The following is an 18,082-nucleotide window of genomic DNA, read 5'->3' as shown; positions in this document are numbered from 1 at the left end:
TATGTAAGAAAATGTTTAGAAGTTTCTTCAACTGCATAACTATAAATGTTACTTAGAAACTTAGAACTTTAAAAAAGTAATTTTAAGGATATATAAACAATAGAGTAATATATTTTAAAGAACATATAAAAGGTAAAAGTTATTTTTTATTAGAATTAATAAAATAGTCTTTTTATGTAAAGCAAAAGTGATTTTTCATGAAAAAGAAAAAACTGAAACAAAACGAATACTTAATTTTGCTGACAAGCAATAACTTACGAAATTCATTTACATTTAAGCATATGAACGCTGTTTTTACTATTGAACCAAAATCTGTTACATAATGGACATTAATTAGTGATATTCAAAGCATAATTCTTCGCAGTTTAAATTCCAATTTTCACCAAATATAGAACCAAAACAACTCATTCTTACTGAGTCTAATTTCTCCAAAACATGTCTCATGTCAGATGCACCACACCATATGAATCCAAATCCAACTTTGATGAGGTTCGGTGGGTGATTCAAATACGTGATACTCTTAATGAAGTGCTTGAAGATGATGATCAATTCCCTGTGTCCATCTTCAATGTGCCTAAGACCCTTATGGTTACTGATCCTGATTCTTATATCCCTCAGCAAGTTTCCATAGGGCCTTATCATTGTTGGCGTCAAGAACTGTATGAGATGGAGAGATAATGAAGACAGCGAAGAATCATTCTTGAACTATGCCAAGAAATTTCTCTGTGAGGTTTGGAGCTTTCTTTCCAAATTGGCCACAACTTTAGTAAACTTAATTAAGAAATTCCCAAACTGTAGAACCATCAAAGTTATCACTTGGTTGCCTTGGACTATAATTTCTAACCTTCCTGGAGTAGGACTTATAAAGCAACCTGTTGAATACTTATTTTTCTCCGAAGAAAAAGAAGCAAGAACTGCAGAAAATGGGAATTTAAGCTCAGATAATGACAGCAACAAACCACCCTTGATGGAGGAAATTGCTATTCCTTCCGTCACGGAACTCTCAAAGGCTGGGGTTTGTTTCATGGCCACCAATGGAGACATATCAACCATAGGATTTGATGTAGAAACAGTAACACTGTATCTTCCAACAATTGGTTTAGACGTAAACAGTGAAGTGATACTGAGAAACTTAGTTGCTTATGAAGCATCAACTGCATCAGGGTCACTGGTTTTCACCCGTTACACAGAATTGATGAATGGGATTATAGACTATGAGGAAGATGCGAAGATTCTTAGAGAAAAAGGGGTTATTTTGAACCATTTGAAGAGTGATGAAGAGGTGGCTACCCTGTGGAATGGGATGACCAAGTCCATTAAATTGACAAGGGTGCCATTCCTGGATAAAGTCATTGAAGATGTTAACCGGCATTATAATGGTAGAATGTGTATCAAAGTTTTGAAATTCATGAAGCATTATGTATTTGCTTCATGGCAATTTCTAATATTCCTTGCTGCCATCTTTCTCTTACTCTTGATGTCCTTACAAGTATTCTGCTCTTTCTATAAATGCAATCGCAGAAACCGTGTCACTGAGACTAAATGAATCACTTAAGGAAATTCTATTTTCCTTGCTCAATATTTTAATGTCTTCTACCTTTTACAGAAACAGCAGGAAAATTTTTAGCATTGTCAAATTAAGTCATATCAGTGGTTTATACTTAATTGAATGAGAAGCACATAGATAAATTCCTTGCTGGAATCCTTTTTGGTTAAAAGTTAGCACAAATATACCTTTTTATGTACGAATTTCCCCCAGTCTATCCATTTTTCGTACAACCTCTACAATTGTCAAGTACAACCTTAACCTTTAATTAAGGCATAACCATCCAATTAGTTCTTTGATAACATTATTACCATGTAATACAAAAATATACTCAGGAATCTTGAAATGTTCTTCCACTCTGGTATTCTCTTCTGGCTTTTTGCAAACAGAATTTGAAATATTTATAAACATATTCAAATAAAAATACAAATGTTGAGCAAATGAGTTCCTAGCAACATTTCCCAGAGATAGTCACCATCAAGTAAGTTACCACTATTTAATTTGAAAAATTTGATTTCAGGGACAATGAGTATACTAAGTAATTCTCAAATCTACAACTCAATTTCTTGAACAATAGAAAAAGAGAAGAGGGACAGGAATATAAATGGAAGCTGTAGTTTTCTCTCGTCCAATTCTTGAAATGTATACCATTTCTTTAACTAATTCATTCCTTTTCACCCAATATAATACATACAAATGCCAAAGAAGGTTTTCTATTATTACATTTGAGGAAGAACAAATCAGGGAAAGGGATAGAGAGTATTGTTCGAAAAAACTTTCAACTGCTACAACAAATGGCAAATTACAGAGGAGGTTGGACGCATGTTGCAGACTGCAACACTTCTGAAGCACTTTTGTACACGGGGTAGCTTCTCTGTTTATTCAAATCAACCCATCGGATCCTCTCAGAAAACCCAGATTTTATAATTGACAAATCAACCCATTCGCGTGAAGTTTGGTTCTGCTTGATCAAGGCATAGGCATCACTATATATAGCCACCACGTTAGAGAAGACAGCCAAAACTTTCATAACAATACATAAAATCTTGTCTGATCTAGTTGCAATGTTGTAGCGGTCCCTGCACAGTTAAAATGATGGTTGGAAATACATTAAATAGGCATCACCAAAAGCATAAATACATTATCCTCCCAAATTCCCATCATTTTTTCCCAATTATTTTGTCATGTTTTAACAAATCCACATAATTTCCTTGTATGGTACTGTACATTCCCCAACTAAGGCCTTGTTTGAATAAACTTCTCTGTAAGTATTTTTCAGACAAGAAAATAGGAAGGTAAAATGAATTGAGTTTTTCCCATTAGTTAAAATCAACTTACACATTTAACCTTTTTTGAAGTCCTCTCATATCACTTCTCCAAAAGTTGATTTTAACTTATGAGAGAAGTATAAGTCACTTACTTTACCTTCTCATAAAAACAAGGCTTAAGTGCATTTTGAGTTTGCTGTGTCAGGGATTCAACAATAATCAAAATCCTGGAAGTATTAAAAAGTAACCAACTTACTTAAGAGTGATGGCAGCTGGAAAAATGAATCCTATACAGACTGCGACAGTTGCTCCGGTAAATTGGAAAGCATCCCAAATGCTGGGTATGAAATTTGCTCCCAGAAAGATGACACCAATAAGGGAAATAGTCAGAGATGCAAATCTGATGTTATCAAGAACCATGCAAATCTGATGTTATCAAGAACCAGAGGTTTTGTGAAGGAAAGAGGAGACCATCTATATTGAGCCGCAATGGATAGAAAACAACTGGGAATACAAGCATCAGGTGTGCTGCGTAGCTTAATCGAACATCATCGTTGAGCACAGAACCAAAAGGGATTCCAAGATTGGTATCGAAATTGGCCAACACATCATCAAGAGTTCCTTCTCCAAATAGGAGGAAACCAAAGAAACTTATCATTACATACAGAGAAGAGCATAGAACGAGGGCAGTTTGCACAACCGCTCGCATCTGTGATGAGTCCTCAAGCTCATTGTCTATGCTGTGAACTGCAAAAGAAAAGGTGCACAAATATCAGAACTAATGCAGCCATCTGACTTTCAAACAAATAAAAAACTAGCATATAAAAACATCAAAAGGAACTAAACAAGTACAGCGAGGGAAAAATTAAACTTAGCACAAAGGTTTGGAAACTAGCATACCATTGTAGTGGCAGATATAGGCAGTCACAAACACAGGAACTACAGTGAATAGTTTAAAGAATGATGCCACATCTGTAGTGACTGGGAAGAGTCCGGGCATCGCAATGCCTCCACTTATTATCTTGACAACTGCAATTCCCACAGCAATGACTAGAAAAACAACTGCTAGTGCAACTGAAAGGGCAGATGTGAATCTCAATGAATCTGCAACCACAGAGTAGGCAGTAAATCCTCCAGTATTCATTTTAAAAGATGAAGCAAATAGATCAACACAAGACCAAACTCTTCACATGAATTGAACATTAAAAAGTTACTGCTCAAGGAATTCAATCTGTTCCATCCAAAATGCAAGAATTCTAATAGAATATAAGGCAACAAACAACATAAATGCTCCCAAAATTCTCTTATTTCCTACAATAAAATAGATATTTTCAAAACATAACAAACGCTCTAGTTTTAGACTTGCTGCATGTCAATAATTCTCGACGTAAATGGCAAAAGTTTTACCCACCCGAGCAAAGTTTCACTTTGATTATACAAATTTATATAGCCAGAGTATCAGTACAAAAAGTTTCCTCCACTTAAGAGAGTACCGTGTTATCCCACCAGTCTCGTACTCATTCGATGGTTGCATGAATCTGTTCATAATGATCCAATGGTATGAGAATGTATATCTGGTTTATTAATCAAGTGAAGAACATCTGAGGACTCTAATTACATGTTATTTCTTTAGATATAGAGTATCACAAGCTCAGAACTATGAATGAATGACGAATATATGTTTGAGGGGGTCAGATTGCTAGATAAACCCACCAAACTATTGATGCTCTTTAAGAGGCCCCCGTTAACCATTGTAAGCATCATTTGAAATGCTTCCTACATTATTATCTCATACTACAAATGGTAGCTTTGGGCCCCTCATAAGGATCCTGTTCTTCCACCTCCTCATCAAGTAAGAACTCAATATCTGGAACATAACCAGCCCACTTCATCTCGTCAAAAAGCAAATGAATTTGCTCATATATCACTTCAGATCTTGGATGTGCTTTGTCTCCAACAAGAAATGTGTGTACCTCATCTCTTATTTCAATCCAGCTACAGCCCGGCTCCTTCTTTAACTTGCAGTTCTTCATTACACTTCTTATTTTTGCAACTTCACTCCACATCCCTGCGTTAGCATATACATTAGGTAAAAGAACATACGCTGAAGAATCTTGAGGGTCTAACTGCAATAAATAATTTGCTGCTTTTTCTGCAACTTCTATATTCCCTTGCATCTTGCAATTACTGAGCAAAGTTCTCCATATTACATCATCAGCCTCAAAAGGCATGCTTTCAATAAGTTTTAAAGCTTCATTTACTTGGCCAGACCTCCCTAATAGATCTACCATACACGAATGGTGCTCCATATGGGGATCTAAACCATAGTGACTTAGCATTTCCTGAAAGTAGTGTAACCCTCTGTCCACATAACCCATATGTGCACAAGCTCTGAGGACTGAAATAAAAACTGTATGATTTGGTTTCACATTCAAAAGCTGCATCTCCTCGAATAATTTAATGGCTTCTTCTCCAAGACCATGGCATGCATATGCACAGATCATGGCACTCCAAGTGACAAAATCCCGCTTTGGTGCTTTCTCAAACATTAGCCTGGAATCCCGCATATTTCCACACTTTGAATACATATCTACAAGTGTGCTGGCAATATACACATCTGAATGCAACTGTAACTTTAAAATCTGAGCATGAATCTGTTTTCCAAGTTCTACGGTGGCCATATTAGCACAGATATCAAGAACTGTAGCATATGTAAAGTTGTCGGGTATTACACCCTTTTCCAGCATCTGAGAAAAATATATCTGAGCATTTTCACTTTGCTTTTGTGATGAGAATCCTGAGATGATCGAATTCCAGGAAACAGTTGTCTGCTCTTCCAGTCTGTCGTGGATCTTTTCTGCCTCCGTTAGCATTCCACACTTGCTATACATATCAACAAGAGCACTGCCAACAAAACAGTCTAACCCCATACCAGACTTAATAATTCTTCCATGGATCTCCATACCATTGTTTAAAGCTTGCTGACCAGCACATGCCTTTACAACACTACCGTAAGTAAAATCATCAGGTTCCATTGCTGATCGCTGCATTGAAACAAAGAGTGAAAGTGTTTTCTCTATTTCTTTATTTTGCTCATGAGCCGCAATGATTGCATTCCAAGACACAGCATCCCTTCTCTCCATGTCGTCAAATATTAAACAAGCTTCCATCAGAGCTCCACACTTGCCATACATGTCTAAAATTGTATTCGCAACACAAATATTAATCTCTAAACCACATTTGACCGCTAATCCATGTAGCTGGATTCCCTCCAAATGGCCTTTGATCACTGAACAAGCAGTCAAAGCACCAGACAAACTAATGTCGTCAAAGCCTAAGTAAGTCCTCCGTAAAAATTGAAAAATCTCTAAAGCCTTAAAACCTTGTTCTTTCCGAGCATATCCAACAATAATGGCATTATAAGATTGCCGAGGAGGATTAGGCAACATGTTAAATACCTTCCAGGCATCAGACATTCTGCCACATTTTGCGTACATGTCCAATGTGGCAGTTCCAACTATACAGTCATATCCAAAATCAGTCTTTAGAGCGTGACCATGCATCTGTGTACCCAATTTCAATGCAGATAATCCCGCACATGATCTGAATACACTAGCATAGGTTGATTGACTCACCCCATACCTACTTTCAGCAAATCCTTAAACAGTTTTAGTCCCTCAATAAACCGCTCGTTCTGAACATGGCCCGCAATTACAGCATTCCAACATACCAAATTTCTCACTGCCATTTCACGGAAAACCTTAAAAGCATCATCCAGTTTCTTAAATTTTGAGTACATATCTACTAGAGCACTACCTGTCACCACATCTTTCACAAAACCCATCTGAATTGCAAGGCAGTGCACCTGAAGCCCTAAACCATAGTCTTCAATACCTAAACAAGCTTTTAAAACAACAACAAATGCAGCATAGTCATGTGTGATTTTCAGTGATCTCATCTTGACAAATATTTCAATTGACTTTCGATTAGCACCATTATGTAAATAACAAGAGAGCAAAGAATTCCACGAAACCACATCTCTTTCAGGCATTGTGTCAAACAAAGACTGTGCAAACCCCATGTTCCCTACTCCAGCATATCCAAATATCATAGTATTCCAAGAGATTACGTCCCTTTCAGGCATTCTGTCAAACACATTGAATGCATATCCCACATTGGAACCTTTACAATAGAATTGAATTAAGCAGTTGGCAACATAGATGTTGGGCACAAAACCAATTACAATCATCTGGGCATGGGCTTGCTTGCCAGGATTTAGAGCTTTTAAGATTGGAACATTTCTGGAAAATATGGGAAAATGTTAATTTCTTGACGGGGTTCATTTGGGTTGAGGAAAGAGTACAAAATGCATATGGTGGCAGGGTTTAGATGGTGGCAGGGTTTAGACGAGTGTAAACTTTATTTTATATTTTTGTTCATGGGGTTGAGGTCAACTTATCTTCTTGATACGCTATTCAAACTTTAAGCACGGGTCAAGATCATTCATTTACTTTATGCTCACCACACTTTGATCAAGTTTGGGAGTTATATGTAGAAAACATTTTGACGTCAAAGTCAATAAAATCCTAATAGTACCACCAATGAATGCGTAATAAATGTAAATAACTTACTACAATACTTCAAATTAGTACTGAGATAATTATGGTCCAACTGATAATGATGTTGCTTAGATTTAATATAATTGTTTTCATCCTTAATCATTGTTTAATACGACCACTCAAATAGGCGACCGGTTCTTTTAGAGTTCTAGGTTACCAAAACTGTTTGATCGGACAATTATACTATAATTTTATAAACTAATTTTGTAAAGTTATATTAGACATAAAGTTTATTTCTTAACATAGTTAATTTTTACTTAAGAAACATAATATTGTAGTTCAATTGGTTTAGCATTGACAAAGTGAGGAAAACAATGAATGGTACAAGTACGAAGCAGTGTACAATTACCAACAATGAAACAGGTTTGTGAAAGACATAGTGATAAGTCTGCCAATGTATATACAATATAGTACAAGACACTTTTATGCTCATTCACAGAGGTTAGGGAAAAGAAAGAGAAATACTTGAATGGAGAAAAAGAGAAGGAGAGAGAGAGAGAGTGAGGAACAATGAAGAGACAAGAAAAGAAAGATGAGTCTAAATCTGTCTAATGATATTGTTGACGGATCAGTCCACTTAATCAAATTCACACGGGAAGTGCAGGGAGAAAGCGTTTTTCTAAACTGGAAATTTGGTTTCTGTTCTCAATTTATTTTAAGATTTTGTTTAGTGGAAGATGCAAAGGAAGGCCATTCTTATTCATTAATTTCTACTATACACGTGCATTATCATTTTTTCCACTCAGTTGGGTGGTTAAGTCCAAACTCATCTCTCTTTTTCCCTCAACGAGTAAAATTGTTTTCGTTTTATGGAAAATGATGTAACCAAACTCAAGAAACTACACGAACGCTTTCACTATGTCAATTATCATATTTTCTCAGAAAGGAAATGGATTTCATGCCATTGGTAACAACAGCTTGGAAGAGAAAGAAGAAGATACAATCACTATGGTCTTTTTTTTATTTCATTGATGCTGATAACGCAATCACTTTATTAAAAGCAATTGAAAAACTTTAAGGTGTTATTATCATTTCCTTACTAAACAGAAATTAGCACAGGTTGGAACTATTGCCTCTTTGTGATTGAAAATTGATCAACTTGTCAACACCTCTAAAAGGATTTTTACTCTTTGCCCTCTCTCTTTGGGCTATAAATTGTTTTCACTTTAGAAAAGTTCATGCATGTTATATACTCGTTGAAAGTATATAAGTGGATATAAACCTCAACTCACAATCTTTCACAAACCAGTTTTATAGGTTGAATTAGACTTAAAATCCACTTTTTAACATGGTATTAGGATCAGCACACATGATAGTTGCATAAGCTTACCCTCGCACACTCTTTCAGTAAGTTATTAGATAATATCGTGGTCCCTAAAGCAGCCTTTTTTGTAAAATGGTATACAACTAAATAGTAAACAACATCTAATAATACTTAACGATGTGAATACAATCAAAGACATCCTCAAAGGTTTTTCATCTTTTTATCTTAATATGAACATATGGCGTGAGGAATATTTTTCCAATGATTGTAGCTCTCCAACTAGAGGAATATCATTTAATTGTGAACATTTATGGATCATCAATGAGGTGAAAGCCCTCACGTTCGACAAAGAACGAGGCAAACATTGTTTTCACAAGATAACTCATACCGACCGCACACTTTTGGGTCTCCTTTCACTCGGAATGGATAAGATATGTTGGTGATTTTGCCACAGGAAGAAGGGGAGCAACCATCTCCTCCATCAATTCGGTGGAGTAGAACCACCAACACTATCAATGCTCTCTTTCTCCACATCGTCACGCCTAATCTCTTTTCTCTTTCAACAATTCTACAGGCTCATATTTAAAGGCTGGTTTCACAAAGTTTAAGTTAAATAATAAAAATATTGTAATAGCTAAATAAATATTCAATATTTAAAATATGGAATTGGTCAACCATGAAGAGATGCTCAGAGTGTGTATATCCATAGGGAGAAGAAATACTCATCTCTCTCTAAATATATTTTATGTAATTATAATTTTAAATTTTAAATTCTCTCTCTAAATATGTTTTATGTAAATATAATTTTAAATTTTAAAAAATAATTTTTTTGAGAAAAAGTTTAGTACTTTTACCTATTTTTAAAAATTAAATATATTTTTTAATTGGACAATTAATTTTATTCAAGCGAATTAATTAATCAAATTTATATTTATTTACTTTCAGATCAAGTTTCTTTTTTATAATTTTTATTATGTATAATTTTTATGTTTTACGTAATAAATCATTGGTTATTTTTGAATAATTTTCTTTTAATTTGAACTACATAACAAATAAAAAGGGTAACGCTAATAAATAAGAAAATTAATGTAATAATTAAAATAAATATTTAATATCTTAATAGAGATATTTAATCAACCATGAATAGATGCTCATAATGTGATACAAGAGGGAGGAGAGGGATTTTTATTTCTCTTAAATTGAAAATAGTAATGATAAACAAAAGAGTATAAGAATAAAAAAATTAAAATATAATATATGATATGAATAAAATTAAATAAGTTATAAAATACAAGCTAGTCGAATTAACTTATAGATTATAAGTTGGAGATTCATAAAATAAAGTTTTTTTTATGTATTTTATTAAATATTTTTATATCATCAAACTAATTTATAAGCTAAATTTTTTTTAACCCAACAAGATAAATTATTAATTAATTTATTGATTTTACCAAAGACATATATGAAAAAAGTAAGAAGGTATAATGTGATAAAAATAAATATTAATTTTAACAAATTTATTTATTCTATTTTAGCATACATGTATTTAAGTAAGTTAAAATTACTATTTTTTTTAAAAAAAGTTATTAAGGTATTTAAGTACGTTATAATTAGACTTAATACCTATTTTAGTTTTTATATTCGTCATTTTTATTTAAAGTGTTCTATAAGTTTTCTTGACGTTTAATGTGATTTTTTCTTTATAAATTTTGTTTAATTTAATCTTTTTTATTGATCGCGTTTAAATAGTTGACGAAACAATGTGAAAGCAAGTAGTGAGGTGACACTATGTGAGATATATTTGAAATCAAAGCTTCCATCATTTTAATATTTAGTATATATTTCAGACATATGTATAACTTGCTTAATGAAGAAATAAAAATGAATAAAAAAAATACAATTTCATATACCAAGTTCACTATTTCCTCTTCTTTTTCCTCACCCTGTTATCGACAATAGTGTCCCTACTCACTTTACTTTTTCGGGTCAACAACACGAGCACATTTATCCTAACCAGACAGCAAGAACATCATCAATCAGTTTGATTTTTAGTCTATTTGATTGGATCTGTGGAGTAAGCCAAGAAAAAGAGGAAGAAGAAATTGAAATACCTGAATGGTTTTGCCAACATTTACAGGGGTAGCTTCTGAATCCTGATTTTGTACTAATGGACTTCATCTTTCCTATAAAAGATGTTATTTGAAAACGCAGACTTTGACTCATGAGAAATCATAAGTCTTTTTTTATCTTTTGTATATGGTTTCTGCAACTGGTTGTTAAAGTAAAAAATATAAATTAAAATTGTTATCATAAAATCGTATCTAACATCCTTTACCAAGATGTTCCACATCACTTCGCCAATAGGATCCAACAACGTGATGGGTTTATTTTATTTCATATAGGTGCTTTATTACAGTGCAGTTATGAGAGAAAAGAAAATTTAAAATGGAGGGGAAAACAATTTTAATTTAGACAACAAACATAAAAAATCAAATTTAAATTAAGAGATTATAACAATATTTAACCATGATGTATAGTAGGTAATATGTATGATAGTTATGTAGAATCAAAATTAGTTTTGAATGTTGATATTTAAAAGCAAATTTAACCTGGTTATTACTTGTGGGGGAAGAGATAAGGCCTATTTTGCAAAAACTATCATATAAGTTTTTTTTTTTTTGTTAGAGTCAAATTGTACTAACTCATAAGTTAAATATATGCTAATATATTTATGACTGGCACCTAATTAAGGGACTTTATTTTTCCTTTAAAAAAACTGTTTAAAAGCGCAGACTTTGACTCGTGAGAAATCAGACGTTTTTATCTTTTCTATGTGGTTTCTGCAACTGATTATGAAGAGGCACTCGGCTTGGTTTGTTAAAAGTAACAGGGAAGAATTAAACATGATGGCAAGTGTGTTGCTCCTCCAACGTCATTCTCTATTGATGAAGTTATCGCTAATACTTATTCTTATCAGAAGTGGCAGCGCTCATAACCAGTGCCATGGAGAAAACTTGTCTTGTGGGCCGAACCAACCCCTTATCAGATTTCCCTTCCAACTCGTGAATGAGACGAAGGAGCCATGCAGTTATCCCCGTCTTTGTCTTTCTTGTACTGAAAAAAAGGAGACCATGCTTCTGCTTCCTACGATTAAACTCCAAGTCATTGACATAAATTACCAAAGAAAAGGAATTTTCTTAACTGACCCGGAAAACTGCTTTTCCAACAAGTTTATGCAAATCATCAATTTTGTTCAGAGTTACCAATTTGAATCACTATATGATGAACCACACAGTAACTTGAGCTTCTTCAACTGTACTTCAGCTGGACATCGACACCCCCAGAAAGACTCATATACCCGAGATTTGGTGTCCTGTCCGATTATCATTCCTCGTTCTTTTGATAGTGTCCTGTACCAAGATTTGGTTTCCTGTACCAAGATGTTCGACATCCATTCGCCAATCGGTTTCGCCGACGGGTATCCCTTGTATTGGAGATGGTTCAAACCAAATTGTTCTGAGTGCGAAGCTAAAGGCAAGAGATGTAAATGGAAGACCAACAACGACACAGAAGGAGACATCGAATGTTTTGAATGCACACGAAAAAGAATTCACGTTCCTAAATCTCTTATTTTTGCTACTACAGGTCATATAAGAGACTCTTACACTTTCGCTTTCTAATATTGTTTTGTTCCTTTTTTCCTAGAAATTTGAATGCCAACAAGTGAATGGCCTTACAAAGATTTGAAAAAAAAAAGACTAAAACAAAGAAATAAATCTTTATTTTCTATTTTCTTAATGAAGTCTCCAACTGCTATTGTAGGTTCGATCTTTTTGGGGCTGGTGGTCACTGCTGTCTTTAAGAGCATTGTCTATTTTAGGGAAAAACAAGAAGATCAAGCAAGAGTGGACAAGTTTTTAGAGGACTACAGGGCAGAAAAGCCTGCAAGATTCACCTACGCTGACCTTAAAAGAATCACCAATGGCTTTAAGGAAATGTTAGGAGAAGGAGCTCATGGGGCTGTGTTCAGAGGAAAACTTTCCAGTGAGATACCCGTGGCTGTGAAGATCCTCAACAATACAGAGGGAGAAGGGAACGAGTTCATCAATGAAGTGGGAATTATGGGCAAAATCCATCACATCAACGTGGTGCGTTTGCTTGGCTTCTGTGCAGAAGGACTCCATCGTGCTCTTGTCTACAATTTCTTTCCAAACGGTTCCTTACAAAGCTTCATTTTTCCTCCAGAAGACGAGGACCATTTCCTTGGCTGGGAGAAGCTTCAACACATTGCTCTTGGTATAGCTAAAGGGATTGAGTATCTTCATCAAGGTTGCAATCATCCCATTATTCACTTTGACATCAATCCTCACAACGTGTTACTTGATGACAACTTCACTCCAAAAATATCTGATTTTGGCTTGGCCAAATTGTGTTCCAAGAATCCCAGTTTGGTGTCCATGACAGCTGCTAGGGGAACCTTGGGATACATTGCACCTGAAGTCTTCTCTAGAAACTTTGGAAACGTGTCTTACAAGTCTGATATTTACAGTTATGGAATGTTGTTGTTAGAAATGGTTGGTGGGAGGAAGAATGTGGACATGTCTTCTCCAGAAGATTTCCATGTTCTGTACCCTGATTGGATCCATAACCTGGTTGATGGAGATGTGCATATCCATGTTGAGGATGAAGATGATTTTAAGATTGCAAAGAAACTGGCAATTATTGGGCTTTGGTGCATTCAGTGGCAGCCAGGGAACCGTCCATCCATAAAATCTGTGATACACATGCTAGAAACTCAAGAGGAAAACCAGATTGCCGTGCCTCCTAATCCATTTCACTCGGCAACTTCCACTACAGTTAAGGGACCCATTTCGACAAGACGACCTTTGCATTTGGAAGTGATTGAAGAATGATTTACACCGGAAAATATAATCTTTCAATTTGTACAAAATTTATATCAGATGAAAGTTTATGAGACATTGAAGCAAACAAGTTATATAACAAAATTTGTAAAATTGAACTCCAGAGCTTGTTTGTAACTTTACTAGGGGTTGCCATGATCTTTCCATTAGTGTTGGTACTTTTAGAGATTCAACTAGTGACTTTGTTGGTGCTTTTAATATTTTTAATGTTGTTGACGCTCTCACAACAATGATCCGTATTTAACTTTCCCGTTTGAATGATGTAATTCATTATGGTTGGAATGCTACTCGCCTAGTGTTAATATGCCAACGTAGTTGGGAACAACATTCATAGTGATGCAAAACATGTTTTTGTATATAAAAAAAATAAAGAACAGTTTGAGAAAAATTTAAGTACTTAATGAAAGAAAATAAATACACAGAACTAAGTATGTAATTGTAACGGAATAGTACTTGAAAAATTTGAACTAAAAATGAAGTTTCTGACGAGAGACAACAAAATAAACTTCACTAGCCACACCCATCAACGTTACAAGTCTTTATGTGTTTCGTGGAGCAAACTTATCGTATTTCTTGGAACAAACTTTTGTTATTGTCAAATGTCCTAATTAGCCTTTGGCTTGACTTTTGTGTGTTATTACGCGTAGAAGATAAAAGACAACGTGAATATGAGGAATTTAACTGACTATAGCCAAGCTTCCATTACACAGTAGGACGTTTGTGGCTGTGAATTTCGTCGAATTTGTATGAGTGTGACTCTAACTGAATTATTGCTTGGGGGAGTCAATTGCTGGAACTTAATATCCACGCACCTTGACATTGATAGAATTAAATGTATGCTAATATATTTATTACACCGACCTAATTAAGGGACTTCATTTTTTCTATAAAAGATATTTTTTGAAAACGCAGACTTTGACTCATGGGAAATCATAAGTCTTTTTTATCTTTTCTATATGGTTTCTGCAACTGGTAGTTAAAGTAAAAAAATATAAATTAAAATTGTTAGCATAATATATAGAAAAATATAGACGAACACTAGTAATTTTGCATATACCCGTGTGACACCATGACGTCAATTTTAAATTTAATAACTGAATTAAAATTTGTTGAACACGCACTTTCACATTACAAGAAAATTACTTAATAACAATTTTGAGAACAAAAATAAGTATTTATTATATTGATTAAATTAACATTATTTCATAATCTAAAAATGATGGTATCTAAAACAATATTATTATTAAGAAAATTTTATAATTAGTTTATAATTCAAATTGTATATTAGTCGCTACAAAAGTTTTATTAGTTTCTAAATTAGTCTTTTTTTAATATTAGAGACTAATAAGCTAATAATATAAGTAGTTAAAATATTGGTAATTATCAACTAATCATCAATAAAATTCGTCACTTATATCATGTTTGAGTACATCTCAATTACTCGTGTTTAGATGTATTTGGTCTTCATAGATGTATATGGTGGCTTGACTGATTACATATCAGTCAACTAGGACCATCTTCTGAAGAGTGTTGATGAAGTTGACTTGTCTTAAGACCATGATTAATGTATGATTAGCAGACAAGTTAACCAAAGGATAATCAAGATAATTTAGCTACATAGACCAGACTCATCAAGGTAAAAAGTCAATAAAAAATAATATAAATAACACAGTACACAAGGTACATGGTTTACATTCATTAATTATTACATTTACTATCATTTCACGCACTTGGCTAATTTGAGCATCACAATATTTTCTACAAGGACAACTCCCATTCAGAATGGAGAAGATGAGTACCCTTGGAGAGGATGAGTACCTTGGAGAGGACAAGTACCCTTGGAGAGGATGAGTACCCTTGGAGAAGACGAGTACCCTTGGAGAAGACGAGTACCTTACATTTACTCTATTTCAAAGGTAATTTCATGAAGGGGAGACACCTCTATATATAGGCTATCATATCTTAAAATGGGCAAAAACTTTAACCTAAAAGAGGCACCTTGGTTAGCTTGGAGAGCAAGGAGAAATCCCCTCCAATAGGAGGGAGACAAGTGGAAAAAATTCTCTCAAATGAGAGGGTGACATGTGGTCACTACCTATGGAAAAACTCTTCATTCCTAGAGTGACATGTGGACACTAACTAGAAGGAAAAATTCTCCAATAGGGAGAGGACACATGTCAAGGCCGAAACACACTCCCTTGTTCTCCAAGCTTAGCAAAAAAATGTTGACTCCTTGGTCAACCTATGAAGTGGACGTCCTACCTTGGTCAACATTGGGCCTTGGCCCTTTGTTGACTTGGGTGGTCAAAACCCTAATCTACTTGACCCAAAATGGAAGGCCTAAATTAAAATTCTACACTAATAGGCCCATAATACAAAGCCCAAAATTATTCAATGATGGCCCAAGAATAAAAGAGTATGACTTTGACATCACATTCTTTGGTTGACTCTTCTTGTATTTGTTTGGTCATGCTTCTTGTGATGATACCTTTGGCAAGAGGGTTGCCATCATCCCTTCCTTCTTTAGAAGGATTTAACCTCGAATCTAAAGGAATGGAATGAAATGAACCATTTTACTAAACCTATCCACGACCACAAAGATGGAATCACATCCCCTTTAAGTTTTGGGTAGACCAAGGATAAAATCCATACTAATGTCTTTCCATGGGGATAAAGTAATTGGGAGGGGTTGTAGAAGGCATGGGACATTGTTTTGGCCTTACCTTATAGACATGCAATGCATTTATGACAATGTCTTTGTACATTTTTCTCATGTATGGCCAAAAAAATCTCTCTTGAAGAATTCTAAGAGTCTTATCCACTCCAAAATGGCCCATAAGACCTCTCTCATGTGACTCCTTGATGAGGAGTTTCCTATGGAATCCTTAAGGCACACATAATTTTTCCTCTTTGAAAAGGTACCCTTTGGACACGTAGAACCCCCTTTGAACCCTATTTTTACAACATGGAAAAATGGATGAAAAGAAATCATCTTGTTCATACATTTGACCTATGTATTCAAATCCTAGAGTATGGGAACCAAGTTTGGAAAAGAGATTGTGCCCCCTAAAGAGGGCATCCACCACAATGTTAGACTTTCCCTTATTGTACTTGATCACATAGGGGAATTGTTCTAGATATTCCATCCATCTTGCTTGCCTTTTGTTCAATTTGTATTGTCTCCTCAAATCCTTGAGTGATTCATGATCACTATATAGTGCTCCCAACTTTGAAGGGACCTAACTAAGGCATACAACTCTTTATCATAGGTGGGGTGGTTAGAAGTAGCACCATTAAGTTTTTCACTAAAGTAGGCAATGTGGTGCCCATCTTGTAACAAAACTTCACCTATTCACTCCACTTGCATCATATTCTATCTCAAATGTTTTGGAAAAATTTGGAAGAGTTAGAAAAACTGCATTGGTGAGCTTTTTTTTTAGTTGCTTGAAAGCCAACTCTTGTCTCTCTCCCCACTCAAATTTTACATCCTTCTTCACCAACTCGTTGAGTGGTGATACTATACTTGAGAAGTTAGGTACAAATCTAATATAAAAGGAGGCTAACTCATGAAAACTCCTAACCTCTCCTACATTTTCGGGATTTGGCCACTCTTAGATGACCTTCACCTTGGTGGGATCAACACGGACTCCATGCTTATTGAGTATGAAGCCTAAGAATATAACACTATCCTCACTAAATATGCATTTCTCTCTATTGGCAAATAGGTGGTTGTCTGTTTGGTAGTTCGGCAAGTGCACCGAATTGCTTCAAGTAATAAACCATGGTAAGACCATGTATCATTTTCCCAAGAGACTCGTAATACTAGAGAATTATGCGATTAACAACTCATATAGACTCAAGAACGTAACATCCATTTACAAGCATGTGCAAGAAATATAAATTTACACATAATTACATGGTTGGACTTTAGTGTTTGAAGACACTTAGAAATGGAATAGACTAGAAATGGTATGAAATGACATTGCTAAGGTTAGGTTTCACCTAATTCACTCTTGTGCATACACAATCTCATCTCCTCTCCATCAATTTATTAAAGTCAATCCACAAAAACACTCTAGCCCTAATCCCTTAGGTGAAAGAGCCTAGGTTTTACCTATTAAACTCCAATCCCTTGGAAACTAGTGCACTAAAATACATGCTCTCCTGAAAACCATAACTCTGCAAATGTAAAAATAAAAATCAGACCCAGAACATAAGTAAACTCAATCCACATATCCCATCAACCAAATCAAGCATCAAGACAAAGGGTTATGTAGAAGTGGCTGAAGTGCTTCTAAAAAATGAAGAAATTCAATGTGAAACAAAGAATTGGTGTTGTCGACTGATAAGCAAAAGCAAATATTGCATAAAATATTAAAAGAAATGTTAACCTCGACGATTCTCTCCTTTTACTCGATCATCGTCGTCTCTATCGTCGTCACCCTAACCACTATGTATTGTTA

General features: G+C 34.8%; 1 protein-coding gene and 3 pseudogenes across 2 annotated transcripts; 2 read left to right on the top strand and 2 right to left on the bottom strand.

Annotated features, from left to right (window-relative positions):
* The first annotated feature begins 435 nt into the window (after positions 1-435).
* Positions 436-1,546, top strand: LOC148204989 (putative UPF0481 protein At3g02645 pseudogene; annotated as a pseudogene).
* A 617-nt stretch (positions 1,547-2,163) lies between these two features.
* On the bottom strand, positions 2,164-4,137 carry LOC148204988 (amino acid transporter AVT6A-like; annotated as a pseudogene). The gene is made up of 3 exons (XR_015782891.1): positions 3,715-4,137; positions 3,071-3,561; positions 2,164-2,625 (listed from the first exon to the last, which is right to left on the bottom strand). The product of XR_015782891.1 is annotated as an amino acid transporter AVT6A-like (transcript).
* An 89-nt stretch (positions 4,138-4,226) lies between these two features.
* Positions 4,227-7,261, bottom strand: LOC148204987 (pentatricopeptide repeat-containing protein At3g02330, mitochondrial pseudogene; annotated as a pseudogene).
* A 4,224-nt stretch (positions 7,262-11,485) lies between these two features.
* Positions 11,486-13,893, top strand: LOC148204986 (rust resistance kinase Lr10-like). The gene is made up of 2 exons (XM_088101643.1): positions 11,486-12,342; positions 12,520-13,893. Exons 1-2 carry the CDS (start codon positions 11,529-11,531, stop codon positions 13,608-13,610), a joined length of 1,905 nt encoding a protein of 634 aa, XP_087957769.1. The 5' UTR covers positions 11,486-11,528; the 3' UTR covers positions 13,611-13,893.
* The last annotated feature ends 4,189 nt before the right edge of the window (positions 13,894-18,082 follow it).

This window comes from Vigna umbellata, chromosome 1 (assembly GCF_029865625.1).
Source record: "Vigna umbellata cultivar VRB3 chromosome 1, Vumbellata_1.0, whole genome shotgun sequence".
Taxonomy (NCBI): Eukaryota; Viridiplantae; Streptophyta; class Magnoliopsida; order Fabales; family Fabaceae; genus Vigna; species Vigna umbellata.
Note: the sequence above shows the minus strand (reverse complement) of the source record. Positions and strands in the feature narration are given on the sequence as shown.